We start from the raw sequence: 18,298 nt of genomic DNA, 5'->3' as shown, positions 1-18,298 counted from the left end.
TCTGTATCTTTAAAAGTTGTGGAGGGTGAAGGGAGAATTCCACCTTGTGGTTTTTCTCATTACTGTGTTGCAAGAACACCTGCACTTGGCTGACTTTCTCTTCTCCTAAAGATACAGGATCAGTCTCAGGCCATGAACCTGCAACCCTAGTCTGAACTGAAGTTGTCTCCCTCAGATTAAAACCTTAAGGTGATCAGAGGTCCCACTGGCCTGAAATGAAGCTCTGCAAACAACCAAAACCAATAAACATTCTTAAAATGAAATGTGTACCAAAGATATAGGTAACCCAGGCTACTTCACACAAGAGAGCCAGTGTAACATGGTGGTTGGAGTGCTGAACTAGGACCTGGGAGATCAGGGTTCAAATCCGCACTCAGCCATGGGTGACCTTGGGCTAGCCACTGTCTGTTAGCCATACCTCAGAGGGGTGTTCTGAAGATAAAATGAGGGGGGGGGAAACCATGTATGTCACCTTGAACTCCTTGGAGAAAAGGTGGGATATAAAGGTAAATATATATAAAATGAAGAATGGCGCAAACATGTACCATTTGGCAATCTGCACCTGTCTTGGGAAGTCAATACAGGCACCATTTTTTAATGATATGTGTACTCACAATCACTTGTAGTGACATCCTACTAACGTGTCCCATTATTGCAATGATCATTGCTTATGCAATGGAATGCCCCCTCCTCTCCCCATGTGCACCCCGCGCCCTCCGCAAATCTGTTCTGGAGGTTTGGGGTAACCCCTAAAACAGATGTAGGTGGGGGGGAGAAGGGGGAAACTTCTGTTGCACTAGCAGTAATCTTTGTGCTGACAGAACAAGTTAGTTGGATGTCGCCCGTAGCCTCTAATGAGTGCAGAAGTCTGGGCTACAAGGGCAGAGGCTGCCCCAGGAGACCACCATAAGGGTAGGGATGGAATATGGCACCACTGTGAGCATGTCGGGTACCAGTTTGGTGGGATGTTATTTTGGGAGCAGGAAAATGCCCTAATAGGATTTTCCTACCGCCATCTCAAACCTTTGGGGTGAGCCATTTAAATGCCAACAAACAAGGCTAAGCCCTTGAGCAATCCATGCTTAATCAGGAACTTGTGGAACAATGGTAGAACTGCCTCTGGTCCTATCGAAACCAGTATGACTTGAGTTCTCAACTGGATGCCAAGGTCAACCCTATCATGAGATTGTTTGAAGCAAAACTGTCCGTTCCTTCGGTCTGGCTGGGAAGGAAAGGGTGATTATGGCAACCAAGGTTGCTACCAGCTGACCTGTTTACTGAGCGTTCATTCTTGTTTACAAGAAGGGAGGTTATACAACCTCCACAGTTTATTGAGCATCCATTCCAATTTGTTTGCAGGGAGGTTAGACAACATTGCATCAAGCAATCATTATCCCTCACTTTCCGCTGCATTTTCCTGGCACTTTTACTCTTGCAAAAAAGACCTTTTTTTTTTTGCCAGGGATGGGGAATGGGTTTCTTGCTCCAAAGACCCAAATCAACTCTAATTGTGCATCCTGAATTAGCCATGATGTGATTGTGTTGGAAGGGGAGGAATCACTTCTCAGGAGCTGCTATTTGCATTTCAAAGGATGCTCCCATAACCATAGCAAGAATAGAGAAAAATTAACTTCCCCTCACCACTCCTCACAGTTCTGAGGTTGCTCAGGCTTTTCTGTGGCTTCTATTTACATAACAAAATGCACATTAATTGCATTCACGCAAGTAATACCACATCTAGTTTAGCCCTGAGATGATGCCGCCACTTCAGCACACTGGCTTACAGTGACCCCAAAGACTGATAGCATCATCAATTTGCGCTCACTTTAGTTATGGCCTGAGCTCTTCTTATCAGTAAAAGCCCCCCCTTTCAGACCTTGCAATAGGGGGCTTTTCAAGTTTACCAAGAGTTCAGGGGAGGATCACGCTATGCTCAGATACCCATGCTATGTTCACTAAAGATCAGAAGAGGCACAAGTCAATATTATCATCATAGCATGATGACTGGTGGTTGCTGGTAAGAGGAAGGGTCCCTCCACTGGGCTCTGGCAGAATCTTCCTGTTTCGAGTTCTGCAGAGGCTGGCAGCCAGAATCGGAGCAATAAAGCAAAAGACAAGCCTTCTGGGCATCTGGCAAGATTAATTCCCTTCAGTATCAGTGAGATTTAAGAGTTGTTTCTCTGGAATGTGCTCACGTTTTGCATTTTGATCAGACTTAAAAGGTGCTTACCACACCCACGAATATCCATCAGATATAAAGACCGACGGACAATCTTGGGCCACGGGGGGGGGGGGACACACCAACCACCACCACAGATCTTTGAAAATTTGGTCCTCTTTGGAGGTGGAGGTGAAGGAGAAGTAGTGACATAATAACAGTGTGCTAAGCGAGCTACTGAAAATTTAGTGTATAGGATCTGTACTGAAATAACTGTGGGTTTCTTGAGATTTATGAAAGCTGACTAGAACCACAAAAGGCAACATTACATTCATTTTCAAAATGCCCAAGGATGGGTGACCAAGAGCAGAATGAACCTGGGGATATGACTAGCACCTAGAGAGGTGTCTGAAAATATGAAATTCCATGTACTATTTAATTTACTCGTTCCTCTTAAGCAGGGGTGGGGAGCCTTTACAGACCACCAGTCCAGATCTTTCTCCCCATCCCAGGGTCCAGCTTTGACAAGTGAACAGGATCACCCGCCTGTCAATCATGTGATGCCATAATGGCATTGGGTGACTGACAGGTGGGTGGCTATCCACCGGGTGGGGTGGGGGAGATACTAAGCAGCAAAGCAGCACTAAGCAGGACTGAACTCTCTGCAGGGGTCTGAGCAGGCTTTAATCCACTGCTCATTAGCTGATGAGTAGGAGGTTAAATCCTGCTGCTTTGGTTGCATGTGCCAGTTGCCTGTGGGCACTCACGTGCACAGAATTGAACCTACCCATCCCCACCTCTGCCCATCAGCTCATGTCACCTGCCCGTGAGAGTGATATCAACTGAATGATAGGTGGGAGTGGTTTTGGAAAAATGGCCTTGCAGTCAAATTAGATCCTCTGGCAAACCAAGATCAGCCCGCAGGCTAGAGGTCCCCACCCCTGCTTTAACAGCACAAGCCCAGAGATTTTTTTCTGATAGTGCTTACCAGTATGGAGTATTTTCAACTCTTTGCTGCCCGTGGCAGCCATGTTGTGCCACACCCACAGAACGTTTATCATTATATGAGTACCAGCACCAAATTTCTTACCAAAAAAGAGCACTGCACAAGCCTATGCATGTCTACTCAGAAGGAAGTCCAACTCATTTCACTTGGACTTGGGTTAGTCCCAGGTAAAACAGGTATAGGATTGCAGCCTCAATAAACATATTGGGGCAAGCACAAAACTGATATAAAGACGTTTCAAGGTATTTCCCCACCCCACCCCCCTAAAAAAATAAAAAATGGCAATGGCAAATAATACAATTGTAATAATATTTGCCAGATAAAACTGTAAAGGAACAAAAATGAACTCTAGAATTAAGTACAAGCAAGGTGAATTGTTTGGATAAAAACAACAAAATCTTGTACTTGCCGATCAAAACTCAACCTTGTAATTAATCACTTGTCTGGTAGCCATAGGCAACAATGAACGGAATTTGCTTATTCTCCTCTTCTGTCTCCATCCTTTTTTCCTTTTGTGTCATGTCTTTTTAGATTACAAGCCTAATACTGTGTAATTTTCATGGATATGCAAGCTGCTCTTGGAGTCTACTGACTGAAGAGCAGATATAAATGCTTTGAATGAGTGAGTGTAAGTGAGTGCATGGAATTCTGCAACTGTGAACAGGTGGGATGGCAGAGAAGGGATGGAGTGGTCTATTTCTCCTCTGTACCCACTACAGAAACCAAGTGGGCAGCCAGAGGATGGAAGCCATCTCTTTTGCACCCATTATAGAAAGACAGAGGTTGCTGGTGGATTGGTATAACTCTCCACCCTTCTTCTGACAGCCCCCAGCAGGCTAGTGAAAGTTTTGCAGGCTAGTAACTTCTGTGGGCTTATTTACAAACCTGTCTTAACTGATTTCATGTTTTTTTCACAAGTACATGTATGTAGAATTAGGCCACACATCCCCATCAGACATTAAAGAGGTGTAATAGTGCTTTCAAACAGTCATGGCTTACCCTAAAGAATCCTGGGAGCTGCAGTTTGTGAAGTGTGCTGAGAGTTGTTAGGAGATCCCTCTTCCCCTCAGAGAGCTACAGCTCTCAGAGTGATTTAACAATCTACCCCCCAGGGAACTCTGGAAATTCTAGCGATGTGACAGGAATAGGTTCTAACAACTTTCACCACATTTAACAAAGGATTAAAGTCCTTGCAGTTCCCAGGATTCTTTGGGGGAGTTCATGACTGTTTAAAGGGGTATAATAGTGCTTTAAATGGTTAGTGTGGATGCAGCCTTAGACTGAATAAGAGCCCTTTCTTTCACAGAAATATATATGTATGTGTGTGCGCACGTACATAAATCTGTGTTATACTAAGTCAAAACATAGGACTGTAGGGGCTTTAAAAGACGCAGGGCACAGGCCCGTGTCTCTAATCTGCACATGCTCATTTATATGTACAGAAGCTGACCTGTAAGCAATGCATTATTTGAAAAAAAATATGTTTTTTAAGGGTGATTCAGTCTGGGTCCTACTACTGAGCTATGGCCCTTTCCTGTCAAAGAAACAGAGCACTGACGTCACTCATAAGTAGCCATCACCAAACAAGGCACATATCCAGAACCCCTAAACCATCCATTTGTCCAACACAGACAGGAAAAGAAAGACACACTCACTTAGGTGGGCCTGTGCATATACCAGAAAGCTACAACACAACAGTCTAAGAGGAAATGTGCAGAAATGTCTTTACATAACTAGATTATCTTTGCAAAATGTTCGCTTGTTTCTTCAAACAGAGAAAAAGAGGGAAAAATACCAAACAATGTCCATGCTGATAACTGTCCGTATAAGGGCCAAAATGGTTCTTTCAAGCAGGTATTTAGCTTAGTTATGCAAAGACTCGTGTTCCCACATATGAAAGTACATACAACTAGAGAAAGTTTTTAAAAATCTAACTCTTGGACAAACACAAGAAGATATTGATCGGAATGACTTCATGGCCACCAACCTGGACAGGGAATCTTTATTTCTGTGGAACACCTTTATAGCCTGTGGAATAAAATCTCACTTCTTGCAAAAGAAGAAAAAGAATCAGTCTAAAAATCAGTGAAGTTAGCTGATAAAAATCAGAAGCTCAAGCTTGTTAAGCGATTCTGCAGGAATGTGCGAACAAATGTGACCAGCAGCAACATTCAAGTGTTCATCCAAACGGAAGCTAGAGTCAAGTTCAAGGCCTTGGCTTATGTAGATCGTATCAGACTTGGACATTTTCCCTTGTTGTTGTTAGTGCTCCAGAAACATCATTCCTGATGACAGACGTGGAAGGTAGTCTACAATGTTCAGTGTCTAAACCAGAAAGCTAGCAGTTTCCCTTACAGAAGAGGACCAAGCTTTCTTTTAAAACATTTTTCCTTACATTGTTTAAATTGAAGAGTGTGTAGATGAGCAAATGTTCAGTCTTGTTCTCATTCTGCTATCATCATCACCCCACCTCACTTTTCTGCCTTATATTTTTCAGAATGCAAAGCAATAAATAGGGCCATATCTGCTTTGTCTTCATAAAGCTGTAGTCCTATGCACACCTCCTTGGGAGTAAATTCGGTGAATTCAAATGAACTGTATTTCAAGTAAGCATACACAGCATTGGACCACAATGCATGTAAGATATTGAGCTCATATAGTAGATTATACTCAACAAAGAAAAGATGAATTTAGGAAACAATTGTAATTATCTCACACCATCATGACCATTTATAAGCAAACATGTCCATCTATTTCCAGGTGTTATAGTCTACCAATCACTGCCACAGTGAAGGGTCAGTGTCCTTATTTTGCATACATTTAACTGCAAGGCCATCTTGCAGTACATATTACATTTTATTGCCATTTGACTCCAACTTCTAATTTTCTGCACCCATGTGTAGGTGTGTACCTGACAACTGAGGATTATTTTTTGGCACCTGATGAAGTAGACTCTAGCTCACAAAAGCTTATGCCATAATGAATTTGTTACAGTGCAATCCTAACCATGTCTACTCAGAAGTAAGCCAGATAAGGGGGGTTAGGATTGCAGCCCTAGTCTTTAAAATGCCAGAAGACTGTTAGTTATGTCCATCTATATCCATCGATGGAAATGAAAAGTAAGAAGGTGGGGCACACAGCTTCAAATAAGTCCAGATACAGCACAAAACAGGCCTGATACAGGTGTCACCCAAAACCTACTTGGAGTAGACTCCAAGCTTGGAAATTTAGAGATCCTTTCCCTCTGCTGCCCTTGCTCCTGTGCTGTGCCGCTACTATCCTCCTGGCAAAATATGACACATACCCCTTGCACACATCCAGTTGTCAAAAAGGGGCAGCATTCCAAGGCAAACATGGCCACACTATTGTTGATATCTGTTAAAAGTTAAGCCAGCTAATATGGAACCAAACAGAAATGACCAGTTATGAAAACCAGGGGCTAGAAAACAGAAACTTGAACAATACTGAGCCCATGCATTAAACCAGCAAAGGTAGCATACATTCCACACCTGTTTCATGGAACTGGCAAAAATAGTTTATGATAGGGTAGAGGTAGAAGGTAACATGTAATCCGGACCTGCCTTAGGGAATAATGGTCCACATGCAATCAGGGATATAGTAAAATGATGGTACGGCTTGCATAAAACATGTACCCCTAGACCTGTCTTCGATTCAAAGTCACCACTCCAATAGAAAAGTTCTAGTTTGTCTAAATCAGGGGTAGTCATCATGGTGCCCTCCAGATGCTGTTGGATTCAAATCCCCATCACCTCTGACTATTGGCCATGGTGGCAGGGGCTGATGAGAGCTGGAATTCAACAACATTGAAAGGCACCACGTTGGCTTCTCCTGCTCTAAATGATGCTGAATGATGCACTGTTTAATAAGAGAAAGTGAATTGTACACTGGAGTCCACTTCTGCACATCAGAGAGCCCTAGTGAAAAATAATTGTTTCTTAGTGATAAGTTTACCTTGAGCCTGGACATGGTTCATTATCTGAGCTATGACTGCTATGAGGACAAAGAGGAACCAGCTCAGGGTCTTGAACAGACGGTAATCCTTCATTCTTGCCAACAGATATATGTAGCATCAACAAACCTGTAAACATACAGAAGTATCTGATTAGCAAAGAGTGGAGTCAGCATTTCAGATTTCAGTTGTGGGATGCAAGAATCTCAGCCAGGTTGAAGGCCCTGCCCTTGGAGAAATTCAACATTAAATTGCAAAACAATTATATTATTTGGAAGAGGCCGAGCACTCACCCTGTTCTTTAATGTACCCAAGACAAAACCGTAAAAGCGAAGCAAAACATCAACTTAAGTATCTGCTGAAGTTACTTTTTCAATATAAAGGTTAAGTGGTTATCATTGTTTTCTGCCAAGGGTGGAGAACCCTTTTCAGCTTGAAGGCCACATTCTCTTCTGGGTGACCTTCAGTGGGCCACAGGCCAGTGGTGGGTGGGGACAGAAGCAAAAGAGGGTGGAGCAATTAATGTAAATTTTACTTTTTCCCCAGTAGACTAGTTTCTACACACGCACTTGGGCCCATCTGCACTATACATTTCAAGCAGTATTATGCCACTTTAAAGAGCGTCTTCCCCCATGGAAGCCATCGGTTTTAAAGGAGCGATGTGACCATGCACAGCAGTGCTCTCTGCAAGGCCTTGTTGTCTTATGAACCCTATAGCTGAGTTTTGTTGTTTAATTCTTTGGAGGAGAGTGTGCCTGCCCCTTTTCTTCTCTTGGAGCCCTCATCTAGTCGAAGCCCTCCTCTAGTCAGGCCTATCTAAAAAATATTAAATAAATAATGGGGCAAACAGGAACAAAGCCCTGTAGCAAAAATACACCTTCCCTATTACATGTGGATGGGACATCACATATTTGCCATTTTTGCTTGCTAGAAGCTAAAATATTATTGGGACATGCTTGGTGTCTCATCGTGCAGACACTAGTCCCATTAGCCTTGTTCTCAGTGAGGTTGTCAACCTGTGTTAGGGCTATATCACTTCAGACTGCAAATGGATGTTTGTTTGTTTAAGAACTTAAGAAAAGCCTGCTGGATCAGGCCAATGGTCCATCTAGTCCAGCATCCTGTTCTCACAGTGGCCAACCAGTTGTCCATGGGAAACCCGCAAGCAGGACCTGAGTGCAAAGAGCACTCTCCCCTCCTGCAGTTTCCAGCAACTAGTATTTGAAAGCATATGGCCTCTGCCTATGGAGGCAGAGCATAGCAATCATGACTAGTAGACACTGATAGCCTTTTCATAGAATCATAGAATAGTAGAGTTGGAAGGGGCCTCTAAGGCCATCAAGTCCAACCCCCTGCTCAATGCAGGAATCCAAATCAAAGTATTGCTGACAGATGGCTGTCCAGCTACCTCTTGAAGGCCTCCAGTGTTGGACAGCCCACTACCTCTCTAGGTAATTGGTTCCATTGTCGTATGGCTCTAACAGTTAGGAAGTTTTTCCTGATGTTCAGTCGAAATCTGGCATCCTGAAACTTGAGCCCATTATTCCGTGTCCTGCACTCTGGGACGATTGAGAAGAGATCCCAGCCCTCGTCTATGTGACAGTGCTATCATATCTCCCCTCAGTCTTCTCTTCTCTAGGCTAAACATGCCCAGTTCTTTCAGTCTCTCCTCATAGGGCTTTGTTTCCAGTCCCCTGATCATTCTTGTTGCCCTCCTCTGAACCTGTTCCAGGATGTCTGCATCCTTCTTGAAGTGCAGAGACCAGAACTGGACGCAGTACTCAAGATGAGGCCTAACCAGTGCTGAATAGAGGGGAACTAATACTTCACGCAATTTGGAAACTATACTTCTGTTAATGCAGCCTAATATAGCATTTGCCTTTTTTGCAGCCACATCGCACTGTTGGCTCATATTCAGCTTGTGATCAACGACAATTCCTTCTCACATGTCATATTGCTGAGCCAAGTATTCCCCATCTTATAACTCTACATTTGGTTTCTTCTTCCTATGTGTGGAACTTTGCATTTATCCCTGTTGAATTTCATTGTTGTTTTCAGCCCAGTGCTCCAGCCTATCAAGGTCCCTTTGAATTTTGTTTCTGTCTTCCATGGCATTGGCTGTGCCCCCCAATTTTGTATCATCTGCAGATTTGATAAGCATGCTCTGTACCTCTTCATCCAAGTCACTAATAAAAATGTTGAAGAGCACTGGGCCCAGGACCGAGGCCTGTGGTACCCCACTCGTTACTTCCACCCAGTTTGAGAAGGAACCATTGATGAGCACTCTTTGAGTACGATTCTGGAGCCAACTGTGGATCTTCCATCCAGCCCACATTTAGCTAGCTTTGCTTCATGAATTTGTCTAATCCTCTTTTAAATTCATCCAGATTGGGGGCCATCACTGCCTCTTGCGGGAGCAAATTCCATAGTTTAACTATGCTCTCTGTGAAGAAGTCCTGTATTTCGTCAGTCCTGAATGTTCAGCTTCATTGGATGTCCATGAGTTCTAGTGTTATGATGGAGAAAAACGTTTCTCTGTCTACTTTCTCCATACACAATTTTATACACTTCCATCAGGTCACGTCTAACTCGCCTTTTCTCTGAACTAAAAGCCCCAAATGCCGCAACCTTTCCTCATAGGAGAGTTGCTTGTTTGTTTTATCATTGAGTGCTCTTCACACACAAAAACTCCCTACACACATTCTAGACTTTATTTTTCATTTCTTTTATCTTTTGGATTCACAAACCACCTTCCTGCTAAGGCACCCAAGGCAGTTTTCAATTTTAAAATACTAAACTATTAAAGGATATCAAATGTAGAATGACAGAGTCCTCTCAGGCCAACTGGGGGCTGATGGTGCAAGCTCTCTGGCTTGGGTTCCCTCACTTCTCCCTTCCCTCAGGCCTCACAGAGTTCCAGGGAAGATGAAGAAGGAGCTGACTGAACAGTTCACTCAAGCCATTGATGGTTCTGTCAGCAGCCAATGGCACAGAGCTTGGAAAAGTAACTTTTCCAAGCTCTGCAATGGCATGTGTGCTTCCTCCCCTGGGCTCCCCCACTTCCTGTCTAGAATGCTTCTCCCTGACATACTAGTTTCCTTCATGCATGGATTTTTCTTCTTCTTTTTTTTGTATGGACAACCACATCGGCATGAGATTCCCCAATTGCAGATTTATCACCTTAGTGCTTTAAGAAAAGGAGAAGCTTAAGGCAAAGAAGATAAGGACATAGAGGGCTCAGTGGTTTACTGTGTGTTTGGTGCTACTCACATCTCCTTTTAATTTTCATGGTTCACATGACATTACTGGCAAACAGAAGCTATCACACAGTTTCCCCCCCATAAATCCATACAAACCCAATCCTCTGATAATACAAAAAGGGAAGGAAAAAACGTCTTCACTCCGTATCTCTACTGCTTGCAGATGCTTTGCTCTGACGCTTTTAGGTGGGTGTATCAATCATTCCCTTCTCCATTATTTATTTATTTATTTATTTATTTCATTTTTAAACCGCCCATAGCGAATAGCTCTCTGGGTGGTGAACAAAACAAGATTAAAATACAATATTACAATAAAATTACAATAAATTACCATGCCTCCTCCCTCCTCCTCCCTTTGTTCATTTTATTTCCTATAGGCTAAGAAGCAACTTCCAGCTCCTCTCCCCCATTCTGTTAGCCTTTTTTATGTTGCTGCAAACAGTGCCTTAATAATAATAATAATAATAATAATAATAATAATAATAATAATAATAATAATAATAATAATAATAATTTCTTCGTCGCCTATCTGGCCAATGGCCACTCTAGGCGACTTACAAAATTGTTAAAATACAATTAATAAAATACAGTAATACAATATAAAAAACAACACATCTGCAGCAACAATATTAAAACTGGGCAGGAGGCATTTCAGTTATAACAATTAACCCTCCCCGGATACCCCGAAGGCCTGCTGAAAGAGCCAGGTCTTTAAGGCTTTCCGAAACACATTTAGGGAAGAGGCGTGCCGGAGGTCTTGTGGGAGGGAGTTCCAGAGAGTGGGGGCCGCCCCTGAGAATGCCCTCTCTCTTGTACCCGCCAATCTGGCTGTTTTTGTTGGCGGGATTGAGAGAAGGCCCTGTGTGGCCGATCTTGTCGGGCGGCATAATTGGTGGCGTTGAAGGCGCTCCGTGAGATAAACTGGGCCGGAACCGTGTAGGGATTTAAAGGTCAATACCAACACCTTGAATTGGGCTCGGAAAACAACTGGTAGCCAGTGTAGGTCGAACAACACTGGTGTGATGTGATCTCGGCGGCGACTATTCGTAAGTAGTCGAGCCGCCGCATTTTGTATCAGTTGTAATTTCCGGACCGTTTTCAAGAGTAACCCCACGTAGAGCGCATTACAGTAGTCCAAACGAGAGGTGACCAGGGCGTGTACCACTAGTGGGAGCTGGTGAACAGGGAGGTAGGGTTGCAGCCTTCGTATGAGGTGTAGTTGGTACCAGGCTGCCCGGCTCACTGCCGAAATCTGAGCCTCCATGGACAGCCTGGAATCAAGCACAACCCCAAGGCTGCGGACCTGGTCCTTTAGGGGTAGACTCACCCCGTTGAACTTCAGGTCGATGTCACCCAACCTTCTCCTGTCCCCCACAAGTAGTACCTCGGTCTTATCAGGGTTCAACTTCAGCTTGTTCCTTCCCATCCATCCACTCACGGATTCCAGGCACTTGGACAAGGTCTCCACAGCCAACTCTGGTGAAGATTTAAACGAGAGATAGAGCTGAGTGTCATCCGCATATTGATGACACTGCAGCCCAAATCTCCTGATGATTGCCCCCAGCGGCTTCATATAGATGTTAAATAGCATGGGAGAGAGGATAGAGCCCTGTGGCACACCACAATTGAGAGGCCAAGGGTCTGATACCTCCTCCCCCAGTGCTACCTGTTGGTACCTATTGGAGAGAAAGGAATGGAACCACTGTAATACAGTGCCTTATTTTTCTTTCAGCCCTAACGTAAGCGCAAAAGCATAACACTGCTCAAAGAAAGATTTGTATTTCAGCTGTACTGTCCCAGTGAAAATACAAATAATCACATTTCCAAGTTGTTGGGTTTTTTTATGACACTTACAAACTAAGTAAGTAGAACAAACTGAGCATGCTCAGTTGCCAAGTAACCAGAGGGAGTGGAAATGTTAAATTAGATGGTGTGGTCATTAGGAAACTGCATGATTGATACTTCCCCTCAGTGTGAATAGAAAACACCGTGTTTGCAGCTGGCATTGAGCCCTTGTTGTGGATGGTGCAAATAGAAAAGGGAGGTAAAAACATCATCTTTAGTACGAAGTAATGTTCCCATGTGGATAAGCCCAGAGTGTTCAGTATCAGTAAAAGTAGCGGCTAGTGGATGACAAATGAACTCGAACAAATACCAGCCTGTTAGGTCAATGGTATACTTTCGCACCAGCCAACAGATTCCATCCCTACCACGGAGCAAAAGCCCTTCTGTAAGAACTTCAGATTGATTCAACAGACCTCCAACTGCCAGGATAAATATCATTAGGCTGATGGTTTCTCCAGGTACTAGGGATGTGAATATGCTAGGGGGCAGAATAGCAGAGAGTTTGGAATACAGCTGTCGAGAAAAATCCGTTCAGGTCAAAAATTACTCTTTCGGTCCATAAGTCTCCTGTCATACTTGAATGGTTTACCAATGAAGTTTTCATGAACATGATGTTAAAGCTAATGTAGAATGCAAAGATTATTGTCTCCAGGACAAAACAGCACGACTGACCCAAGGGGGGAAAGAAAGCTTCATGCACCATCTGTGTTATTTCAAGTTAAAGTGACATTCAGTTTGAGTGACAAGAAAATGCAAAACTCCAGAATTCACTTGGGGAGTTTTTGCTTCTGAGTCCGGCTGTTACTTCATTCAAACTAGTGTAGAGCAATGGCTGTAGAAATCATGCATATTAGGAAAGAGGGTATGAATAGCGAGCACCTGGGAAACTGGAAGCCTCAAAAATGGAGGGTTTTTCTTTTCTTCATACAACTTGGCAGTAGTGTAGTGACAAATTCAGAAGTGCAGGGTCCCTTCACGATAGTCACAACCACACCCCTCCCCCCTCTTCTTTTTTTCTGCTGGTTGAAAAGGAGATCCTTGTAAATGCCTTCTCTCACAACAACAGATGTCCCTTGGAGCCAATCAGCATGCAAGAGGAGAGTGCTAGCTACTGAGAAGACTCTTCTCAGTGGCCAACTTGCCTCCTTTCACTCTGGCTCCAACCAGCAGGAAAGGTCAAAAAAGCATGTTAGAAGACTCTTCTCAGTGCTAACATACTCCCCTTTGATGCTGATTGGCTTGTAGGATGCTAGAGATATAGGGACCCTGTGCTCCCAAAAGAGTAAGGGGTCTAAGACACACACTCCTAAGACCCTGGATGACTACACCCCTGCAACATGGGAAGGAGCCACGAGATTGGTTGTACTACTTTTTTTTCTCCTAAAAAAAAAGTGGGCAGTTCCACATCATATATTTAAAGTGTATCCAACATACATTTAAAGCATATGACTCCCTCCAAATAATCATGGGAACTGTAATCTGTTAAGAGTTCTGGGAATTTGAGGCTCTGTGAAGGGGAAACCACAGATCCATGGTATGGATCTGCCCACTGAAACATCAGGGTCACTGGCTTTCACTAACCTTTCAAGCTCTGCAACTTGTAACAGCTATGTGACAGGAAGAAATTCAACTGGTGCAACTTTTACCACCATGGCCGTCTGATTTATTTAAAGAAATTTCTGAATTGATTTTTGACAAAGTCTCCAAAGAAACTGAAAAAAATGATTTTGAAAAATTAGAATAAAGCAATTTGAAAAAGAAAAGAAGCGGTAGTTGAACAAACATTTGAAAAAGAAAAGTCAATAAAATCCATAAATCCATTAAGAAGCAGCAAATGCAATTTGGTTAAAAGCCTTAGTGATTAATAAATTATAATAATAAATAAGTTTTAACCTAGCACCTGAGTTAGAGTGAGTGCAATCATGCCCTGCTGTGGGCTTCCCATAGGCACCTAGCTGACCACTGTGGGAACAGAATACAGGACTGGATGGGCCTTTGGTCTGACGGAGCTAATAAAGTAAGCCAGAGTACAAATCCCATAATCCCTGGCTATTGGCATACTGACTGGGGCCGACGAGAGTTGTAGTCTACCAAAAGTCTACCAGCTTGGCTACCCCAATGTAGGCTCTTAGCGAACCTATTTCAAAAGCAGGTGACATCACTCAAAACTATTTTCCCTCCACTGATGGGAAAATACTCACCAAAGTTGCTAAGAAAAAAAAGTAGCATTGCCATCCCAAGACATCTAATCTCCTTACAGACAAATCAAAATGAATGCTTATTAAATAGCCAACACCATCAAATCTCCCTGCAAACAAATCAGGATGAATGATGAATAAACAGATCGTCTGGAAGCACCCTGAACCAAGTCTTTGCATTCCCCACATCTCTAATATGAGCACAGGGCTTCCAAAGGCAAGAATGCACATTTAGCTGAAAAATGGAGTCTCTTCCACCATCTATCTGGAGTTAACATTAACTGACTGCAATTAAAAACTCCCCCCCCCATCCACACATGATGCTCAAAAGTGGTTTGTACATTTCCACATGTTGTAGTAAGCAAATGTAAAAACCTACATGGAGTGGAATGACCATTCGATCTCAGAATGACGCCCTTCTGCAATCAGAAATAATTGCCTTCAAATCTGAACGTTGCCTAGTGCTGAGAGAAGGCTCTCTACACGTGTTCATAGGCATTCTCTAGTTTGTTGTTACTGCACCTATGTACCAAGGGCCAATCCTGCCATTGCGGGTGGCGTGGGGTGGGGTGGCGTGGGAGGAGACGTGCAAGTTTAGTCCTGGCTCTCAGGAAGCCTTCCCCAATCTCATCACAAACCTTCAGGCGCTCTGCACGTACTCACTAGGACTCTCGCCTTTGTTAGGGGCGGGATGCGGGAGGAGAGTCCCGAGCCCCCAGCCCCGATTAAGCCTTGAGAACCTGGCGGGATTATACTGGCTCTACTGCACCCAGCCAGCAAGGCTGGCAAACTCCCCAGCATCACCAGCTCTATCCACTCAGCTGGTGACGCTTTGCCAACTCCTTGGATATTCAGATGAGGCAATTGCGCTCCAGAAAGGACACACAACACGCCCACCCACCCAAATATGCAGCCACGTCTTCAAGACACATAAATGGAGACATTTCTTGCTTTCCTTTTAAACTGCCCCCCCCTAAATCTCTTTCCGAGACGCCTTTTCTGATCTTTCTCGCGCTGGGAAAATTATTTATACCCCATCATTACAGAGCCCTCAGATCTGTCTTTGTTAACTGATCAAACGAAGGCAAGGGAGGGGGGAGACCCCAAAACTCTTATTTTTGCATCACTTAGGGCAAATGTGCCCTGCAAACCTACACCAGTGTTTATACCAGGTTTCACTGTCCCCCCCCCGCCCCGCCAATCTTTACAGCTCTTTAAATGGGATCCCCCCTTCTTTCCACCCACCCCGTCCTCTTTATGCTTTTTTTACACTATTACCCCCGCTCCTATTATTATTATTATTATTATTATTATTATTATTATTATTATTATTATTATTAAGATTTGTGCAAACGGATGCTAAAACGTGGGTTGGAAATCCAACAAACCTTTGCAGTCATGAACAATTTTCCTTTAGTTCCTTGGAAGGTGGATGCAGAGAGCAGCCTTTGCAGAAAGGAGCACAGGGGCGCGCGCGCGCAGTATCAAAGCCAAACTGCGGCGAGCTCCTTTGGAAAAAGTTTCTTGCCGCCCCTTCCGAGTTGCTCTTCCCTTCCCAGCGTTCGATCCGATCAGCAGCAATGGGGGGGGGGAGAGAGAAAGAGACAGCAGCCAATTAAAGACTAGAAGGTGAAAAGAATGGGGGGGGAACACGCCAACTCCCAGGCGCGCGAGCCAGCCCTGCCAGCCGTGCCCTCCTGCTCCCTCCGAGCCCCGCTCCTTCGCCTGCCCTTACCTCGCCTGAGTTCAGGAGCGGCAATCGGGGGGGCTGCCAGGTGCGCAGTGGGAACCAGGAGAGCCGTGCGCCCTTCGGCTCAGCGGAAAGGGTCTCTCTCCGAGTAGGGGGAACAGGCTGACAAAGCCCATCTTGGGAGGAGAGGGGAGTGGTCTTTCCGAGCCACCGTCCCCGCAATAGTCGCCTGGCGCGTGGCCAGCTCTTTCCCTCTTGCTCCAAGGAAAGGGAAAAATCAAATGGAGGATACCCAATGCAGAGTTTTAGATTGGTTTAGGAGCAAGACCCAGTGGAAGATTACTCTTTCCGAGTAGACCTGTGTTGGATTGTGCTGTAAATCTTACCTGAGTGCCGGGATATGCCTCCTTTTCTTCACTTAATTGGAGTTCCCAAGATGGGGGGGTGGGGTGGAGGCAGGAGTCCCGACAGTAAAACCTGGTCTAATCACTGGCGTAGGTCTGCAGGGCAGATTTGCCCTAAGTGATGCAAAAATAAATGATTGTTGTTGGTGTGGGTGGATGCAAGCTGTCCAGTTTACACAGGACTCTTCAGCAAGCAGAATTCTTCATTTATAGTGGGGGAAGGATGCTGCCTTCAGCATTTAGTCTTCGAAAAGGACAATTGCAGGGGATCAAGCTTATTGGGAATTTAGTCCCTCTCTCTTAATCTTAGATCTGTGGGGCCCTGTTGTAGTTACGTTATGTTATGTTATGCCCAAGAGGCACTCGTTTGTTAACTCCCCCTGTAAAGGGTACAAAACAAAGGAGTCATTAACGATGAGTTCCAAAAGAAACTCTGGCCCTTTGGGTTGAAAACCAACCCAACAGATTGGTTTTCAGATTTCCCAAACTTTTTTTTTTTTAAGCTTAAAATCATCTGAGGGGGATTGAATTTGGGCAACAGATCTAGGGACTGAGTGTTTTAACACTTCATCAATCCTTGCAGTTTTCCTGATGGGTATCACTGACACACCTGCACACAAGGCAACACACATCAAGCAGCTGTAAGGTCCAGGGTGTGTTTGTCTGAGTCCTATCAGGAAAATGGTGTGGGGGAAAATGATTAATCTATGCTCAGGTAACCTCAACGTTGGATAATTGCAATACACTTTACATGGCGCTGCCTTTGAAAACCGCTTGGAAGCTTCAATTAGTGCAGAATGCAGCTGCCCAATTATTGACGAGGTCAAGGTGAACAGAATATATAAGACCTATCCTGTTCCAATTGCACTTGCTGCCTGTACACTTCTAGGCCCAATTCAAAGTGCTGGTTTTGATCTATAAAGTTCTTTACAGCTCAGGACCCCAAAGGACCCAAATATCATCTGGAACGCCTCTCCCGATGTGAACCTACCCGGACCCTTAGATCTTCCTTTGAGGCCCTTCTCCAGGTCCCCCCTCTGAGGGAGGCTTGAAGGGTGGTGACAAGGGAGAGGGCCTTTTTAGTTGTGGCTCCCCATCTGTGGAATATGCTCCCAAGTGAGGTCTGCCTGGTACCTTCATTGTTATCTTTTCAGTGCCAGGTAAAGACGTGCCTTTTCTCCCAGGCGTTTGATAGATTGAGATGATGTTTTGTTTTAATACGCTGCCAAACTTCCTGTGGCTGCATGGGGGTGCTATTGCTATTGTTTTGTTGTTGTTTATTGTTGTGTTTTCATAATGTGTTTAATATGTTTTTGTTTTACCATTGTGTAAGTCGCTTGGGGGCCTTTGGGTGTCCAGCCACTAATAAATCCAATTAATAATAGTAGTAGTAGTAGTAGTAGTAGTAAACACTTCCTCGGTTCTGCTGCCCTGACCAAATTTGCACTCCTCTCCTTTTTAAGGTTGTTTTGTTTAAGTCAGAACATTCTATCACTAATGAGTTGCATCACATTGGTTTTGGTCCTCACTTGAACATCACATTTGTCTGGTAACACAGTAATAAGATAAAAAAGATGCCTTTTTGTATTATACCAGTTTTTCTCATTACCTACTCTTACCTACTCTACTCTTACCTACTCTACTCTTATTCTGGATGCTTCCGAACTGTCACCATTTGGGGCAAATTCAAATTTCAAAATTAAAGTGGATTTGGCGGCTCTTGGGCAACAACCCCCCCCCATCAGAGTTTCTTCCAGGACTAAAAGC

At 44.1% G+C, this 18,298-nt stretch overlaps 1 protein-coding gene across 3 annotated transcripts in view; it reads right to left on the bottom strand.

Annotated features, from left to right (window-relative positions):
- Nucleotides 1-16,698, bottom strand: part of COL14A1 (collagen type XIV alpha 1 chain) — a 189,534-nt gene extending 172,836 nt beyond the window's left edge. For 2 of the 3 annotated variants that reach the window (XM_061605771.1, XM_061605753.1), the window contains exons 1-3: nt 16,173-16,281; nt 15,826-15,988; nt 7,137-7,263 (exon numbers count right to left, since the gene is read on the bottom strand). In XM_061605771.1, the coding sequence (XP_061461755.1) occupies nt 7,137-7,230 (94 nt within the window). In that variant the 5' untranslated portion in view covers nt 7,231-7,263; nt 15,826-15,988; nt 16,173-16,281. Of the gene's footprint in view, nt 1-7,136; nt 7,264-15,825; nt 15,989-16,172; nt 16,282-16,513 lie in introns of those variants that run through there. The other variant, XM_061605762.1, reaches the window with a different exon arrangement.
- Between the last annotated feature and the right edge of the window lie 1,600 nt (nt 16,699-18,298).

The sequence above is a fragment of the Rhineura floridana genome, chromosome 1 (assembly GCF_030035675.1).
Source record: "Rhineura floridana isolate rRhiFlo1 chromosome 1, rRhiFlo1.hap2, whole genome shotgun sequence".
NCBI lineage: Eukaryota > Metazoa > Chordata > Lepidosauria > Squamata > Rhineuridae > Rhineura > Rhineura floridana.
This window is presented reverse-complemented; position numbering and strand designations above follow the sequence as displayed.